At 33.7% G+C, this 6,488-nt stretch overlaps 1 protein-coding gene across 1 annotated transcript; it reads right to left on the bottom strand.

The window, feature by feature from the left end:
* Nucleotides 1–1,707: 1,707 nt before the first annotated feature.
* LOC145112307 (uncharacterized) lies at nt 1,708–5,658 on the bottom strand. The gene is made up of 3 exons (XM_079048483.1): nt 4,614–5,658; nt 2,813–3,842; nt 1,708–2,707 (listed from the first exon to the last, which is right to left on the bottom strand). Exons 1-3 carry the CDS (start codon nt 5,656–5,658, stop codon nt 1,708–1,710), a joined length of 3,075 nt encoding a protein of 1,024 aa, XP_078904609.1.
* Nucleotides 5,659–6,488: the final 830 nt, after the last annotated feature.

The raw sequence follows: 6,488 nt of genomic DNA on the forward strand, positions 1-6,488 counted from the left end.
TTGAAAATAGCATTATACTATTCATAGGTACTAGGGTTCTCGTCATTCTCATTCAACCTATATACCATTAGTGTATCCATATCTTAGGAGAATACTTAAGGAAATCAGTTCTTTTAAGAGCAGACTAACCGAGAGTGAACTTAATGTAGGTTAGTTGGATACAATCAAATCTTCATCTATATAACTGTGTACTTATGTCGTAACTAGAGTTTCGATATTTCATTGTATAATTATAATTAATATATAATGATTTTAAATAGATATATTTAGCAAAGCCATACTGGCAGAGTGGCGATATAGCCATTATTAGAGTTAAGTGACGAGATAATATAATACTATTATCCGTTTGGTATCGAGTGTAGCGATGACATAATATAATACTATTATCCGTTTGGATCGAGTGTAGCGACGACATAATATACTAGCATTATCCATTTGAATCGAGCGTAGTGACGACATAATATACTACTATTATCCGTTTGAATCGATGTTAGTGACGACATAATATACTACTATTATCCGTTTGAATATTTGGCAGAGTAACGATTAGATTTAAAGCTATTCATTTGGCCAACACTAGGTACTATGTTACCCTAGAGAAATAGCCTAGCATAATGATTATGTATAATGTTATTCCTTTGGCCAACACTGGGTACTATGTTACCCTAGAGAAATGGCGTAGCATACTGATTATGTACAATGCTATTCCTTTGGCCAACACCAAGTATTATGTTACCCTAGAGAAACTGCCAAGTATTGCTCCAAGGAAGACTTCAAATTGTCTATTTTCGTTGTTAGTTGCTTGATGTCGCCGAAACTAGCGGCTGTTGCTTATCCCTTTCGCTTCGCTCGGTCTCTTCCCATGGGACGAGTGAATCTTGGAACCTCAAAAGGCTCCTCTTCATTGACGTCAATACCGACATGCGCATTGGACGATTGACTACGCTTCGTTTCAGATGTTCTGGTTCTTTCAGAAGAACCACCCGTAAAAGTTTCAGAAGCGTTGATGTCTTGCCATTTTTTTGACAATTTCAAAATATTCCAAACATGTATAAATTTGAAATTGGCCAATTTTTTTATTCCGGTACACTTCAAGAGCTTTTTGCAAAATAGTTTTGTCGTTTGCACCACATTGCCATTGTGTTGCACACTCGAAAACATCACGTTAAACTCCTTCGCCACTTTGTTGACATTACTCTATTTCAAATAAATTTGGTGTTTTTTCCGGTAATCTTGTACGAAAGTATAAACTCAAGATTTTCCCAACATCAACATTTCATTCACTATGAAACAGTTGGTTTACATCAAACAAATACAAAGGAAAATCTCACAACAATCACTCTCAATTCTCAGATAAACACTAGAAATCTTATCTACTTTGCAAATACAAAACAAACTGAAACCCTAGTTGAAAACCCTAATCTGGAGAGAATAAACGAGAGAGAAAAACTGATATAATACTTGTGTCTCTGCAAATGAGCTCAATTTCCACATTAAATATCTGGGGCAACATATACACATGGACTATCCATGGATCTGGTTCGGGTTAAACAACCCGCATGTAATCTTCACCTGCACTCACAAGAAATACAACAATACCCCTATACTTATAATAAATTATCAAAACATACCATATTACCACAAATGATAAGTTTGTTTATAATATTACTTTTTAACACCCCCTCTCAAACTTATCATTTGAAAACATTATTTTCCTGAAAACAAATTTAAAAGTCCAAGTCTTTTTGACAAAAACTCATGTTGAAAAGAAGTCAAAGACTTGGTCAAAATATCTGCATTTTGATTAGAGGAATCAATTTTAACTAACTTTAAAATACCATTTTCAATTTTTTCTCTAATGAAATGAACATCTATCTCAAAATGTTTTGTCTTCTCATGAAACACTGGGTTTAATGCTAACTTAATAGCAGATTCATTATCACAAAACAATTTAACAGGAGTTAAATCATTATAACCAAGATCATTTAAAACTTTTAAGATCCAAAATACCTCACAAGTAACAAAACCCAAAACACCATATTCAGACTCTGTTGAGGACCTAGATATAGTGCTTTTCTTCTTATTTTTCCAAGAAACAAGAGAACTACCTAAATATACCAAATATCCAGATACTGACCTTCTTGTTGACAAACACTTTGCCCAATCAGCATCCACATAACTAACAACGTCAAAATTACCAGATTTAGAAAAACCAACACCTTTTCCTGGACACTCCTTCAAATATCTTAACAATCGAAAAGCAACATTTAGATGTGATTTTTTGGGCTTATGCATATACTGACTTAACACTTGCACAACATAACTAATATCAGGTCTAGTTACTGTAAGATAAATCAACTTCCCTATTAGTTTTTGAAATTCAGTAATATTACTTACAAATTCTGAATTATCATCACAATCTCTATTGAAAACAAAATTAACTTCCAAAGGAGTTTTAACAGGCTTACAACCCAGCATTCCAAATTCATGTAAAAGCTCCAAACAATATTTTCTTTGATTTAGACAAATACCAATAGCTGTGGGTGATACTTCAATTCCCAAAAAATACTTCAACAATCCTAAATCTTTTATTCTAAATTGTGATTTAAGAAATAGTTTAACATTTTCAATTTCTACACTGCTATTACCTTTCAGAATTATATCATCCACATACACAAGTAAAATGACAATGGTGTTATTTTTTGATCTAACAAATAAAGAATAATCACTTAAGCTTTGAACAAAACCAAAAACAGACAAAGAAGAACACAGTTTTTTATTCCACTTTCATGGAGCCTGTTTTAAACCATACCGAGACTTAACAAGCTTACAGACTCTACTATCATTTTTAGTATGATACCCTTCTGGCAAAGTCATATAAACATCTTCAATTAAGTTACCATACAAAAAAGCATTATTAACATCCAATTGGTAAAGAGGCCAAGAGTTATTAACAACAACACATATGACAATTCTTACTGTAACAATTTTAGCAACAGGAGAAAAAATTTCTTCATAATCTATTCCTTCCCTTTGGTTATATCCTTTAGCAACAAGTCTAGAATTATATCTCTCAAACTCACCACTTGACTTGTATTTAATTTTATAAATCCAACGACAACCAATAGGTTTTCTATCTTTAGGAAGATCTACAACATCCCAAGTATGATTTCTATATAAAGCTTCCATTTCCTCATTCATAGCTTTGATCCAATTAGGATCAGAAGAAGCTTCAGAATAAGTTTTAGGTTCAAAAGTTTTATTAAGGTTAGACACAAAGCATTTAATTTCATTAGTCAAACAAGAATAATTCACAGATTTTTCTAAACCATACTTATGAGAACTCTCAACAACAAAATCATTAAATCTTGCTGGCAAACGAACATTTCTACCAGATCTAGTGACTCCTAATAAGTGATCATCAGAAGGATTATTTTGTTCTAAAATATTATCCTCAGCCATGGTAGATGAACTAGGAACATCCTCAACATCCTGAGGCACATGTGCCTCGTCACTCTGGTTGCTGACCACACTGACAGGGGTCTCAGCCAGACCGTGTACTTCTCTAGCACCATCAGATTGAAGGGTTACTCCTAAGTCACCTAAACTACCGTTTTCTTGAAGAGAACTAGACAACATAGGCTCATCATAGGAAAACGGGTCACTTGGATTAATCAAAAAATTAGATTTATCACCATTTGAAGTCTTAAGCTTGAAAGGAAACACATATTCATAAAATTTCACATCCCTGGAAACAAAAACAAAATTTGAATCAAGACTCAAAACTTTATAACCCTTTTGTTCCAAAGAATAACCAACTAAAACACATTTTTCAGCACGTTCTGAAAATTTGTCCAAATTGTTCAATTTTGTTGCAAAACAAAGACAACCAAAAATACGACGTTTATCAAAACTGGGAATAGACTTATAAACAAGTTCATAAGGAGAGGCTCCATTTAACACTGAAGTGGGAGTTCAGTTAATCAAGAAAACTAAAGTTAAAACAGAATCACCCTAAAAACATAAAGGTAGCCCTGACTGAAACAATAGTGATCTAGCAACATTCAAAATATGTCTATGTTTTCTTTCAACCACCCCATTTTGTTGAGGTGTGTGAACACAAGAAGTTTGATGAATAACACCTTTACTTTCAAAAAAAGACTTCATGTTATGATTCAAAAACTCAGTACCATTATCAAACCTAACCTTTTTGATTCTAACATCAAATTGATTAAGTAAAATACTAAAGAATGCAGTAACACAAAAAAACACTTCACTTTTAGATTTTAGCAAATAAATCCATGTTGCCCTAGTGAAATCATCCACTGTAGTAAGAAAGAACTTAAACCCTTCTGAAGTGACCACCCTATAAGGACCCCACACATCTAGATGAATAAGTTCACCTAATCAAGAAGTGACATGTTGGCTAGTTGGAAAAGAATTCCTTGTTTGTTTAGCCTTGTGGCAAACATCACAAGGTGGTAAAGACTCATTTCCAAAATTAAGATGAGTCTTTAAAGAATTTAAAGCTTGGTCAGACGGATGACCAAGTCTACTATGCCATGTCAACTTAGAAACATAACACATAGCAAAATTAGAACTAAAAGAACTACCTGAAGGTACACTATCAACATAATAGAGACCTCCAGATTCACTACCATTCCCCACCATCTCCTTTGAGTGTAAATCCTGAATTTTACAACTATGTTCATTAAACACAACCTCACACTTATTATCTTTACAAACCTTGTGAACTAATAACAGATTAACATTAAACTCAGGAACCGCAAATACATCAAAAAGAGTTAAGGAATTTGAAATATTTAAGTTTTCAAGTTTTTCAATTTTAGCACTAGTCCCATTAGGATGATTAACAAGAAGATTGAGTTTAGATACATCCACTGTATCATACAAAAGAGATTCTGATGCTATCATATGTTGATTAGCACCAGAATCAACAATCCATTTATTACCGTTAAAAGTTGAATTACAAACATTGAACAAGCAAGTACCTGCCATATTAGCATTGACAGATGCTTCCTCATTGCACTGTTTTTCACCAGTCAGATTAAGAAACTTGGCATACTGATCTTTAGTAAGTTGACGAAACTCAGACTCTCCAGGTTCAGATGATCCAGAAGCAATAACAGATGAATTTACATTGAAGTTTTTAACTTGACTGTTTTGATTAATATCACTTCTAGGTTTAAAATCTTTGGGATACCCAATTATTTTATAACATTTTTCAATAGTATGTCCTTTTAAGCCACAATTCTTACACTGAACAACCTGACCTTTGCTTTTATTACCAGTATTACCAGAAAATTTATTATTGAATTTAGTATTAAAAGCACTAGGTTGACTCTTGGGAACAGGTTGAGAGTCACTAGAAAGAGATCCATTCCTTTGAAGAGATTCTTCTCGAGAAATTATTGAAAAAGCAGTTTTAACATTAGGAAGTGGATCCATAAGTAATATATGACTCTTAACCTGATTATATGACTCATCTAGACCACTAAGAAGTTGCATAAGCTTCATTAGTTTAGAATGATCATTTAGTTTAACAGCAGCCTCACAAGTACATTCTGTAAGACTGGTTAAACCATCAAATTCTTTCCACAAAGCGTCCAGTTTGTTAAAGTAATCAGAAACAGACATACCACTTTGTTTTAAAGAATTAATTCTTTGATGAACATTAAAGACTACAGACCCATCTACTTTATTATAGGTTTCAAATAAATTGTCCTAAATTTCCTGAGCATTATCAGAATAAGCATGACTAGCATAAATTGAATCACTAATTGAAGACAACAACCAGGAACACATGACTGCATTAGCCCTTTCCCACTTAGACTCTTTATTTGTTTCAACTAAATTCTTTTTAAAAGTGCCATCTACAAACCCTAGTTTGTTTCTAGCCTTAAGGGCCCTAGACATAGAACTCCTCCAAGTATGAAAGTTTTCATTTCTAGTTAGTTTAACAGTAACAATAGTCGTAGTGGCATTATCAGAAGGATGAACATAGAGAGGATCATCAAAGTTAATTGAATCATCCTTCCCACTCCCTCCTGGAGGATCATTAGGACCAGCCATAAGAACAAGAAAGAACTAAAAAATTACAGATATAACTCAAGCAATCAAGAACAATAACAAACAATCACTATATTGACGTCCAGATGGTCACCACGTATGTTGGGGCCCAAGACAGTCAATACAGATCAAGTAAAGAATCAGAGTAAACAAGAGAAGCACACATAAATGCAACTGATGTACTCAAGACATCAGGATCTCCCACATCTAAACTACAAAAAAGTTGAGAAGGGAACAAGAAAATGCTCACAACAATCCGAAGCAAGTTTTGCAAATCAGAATGACCGTTCACCTCCCTTAGGGTTGTTCCCTGTCAGAGTTATTTCAGACACACGTCCGTTCCCTGACAGAGTTACTTTGACCCTTAACACAGGAATCAGGTGAGCAGACCAGAAGAC

This window comes from Lactuca virosa, chromosome 5, assembly GCF_052849685.1.
Source record: "Lactuca virosa cultivar CGN04683 chromosome 5, Lactuca_virosa_CGN04683_v6, whole genome shotgun sequence".
Classification (NCBI taxonomy): domain Eukaryota; kingdom Viridiplantae; phylum Streptophyta; class Magnoliopsida; order Asterales; family Asteraceae; genus Lactuca; species Lactuca virosa.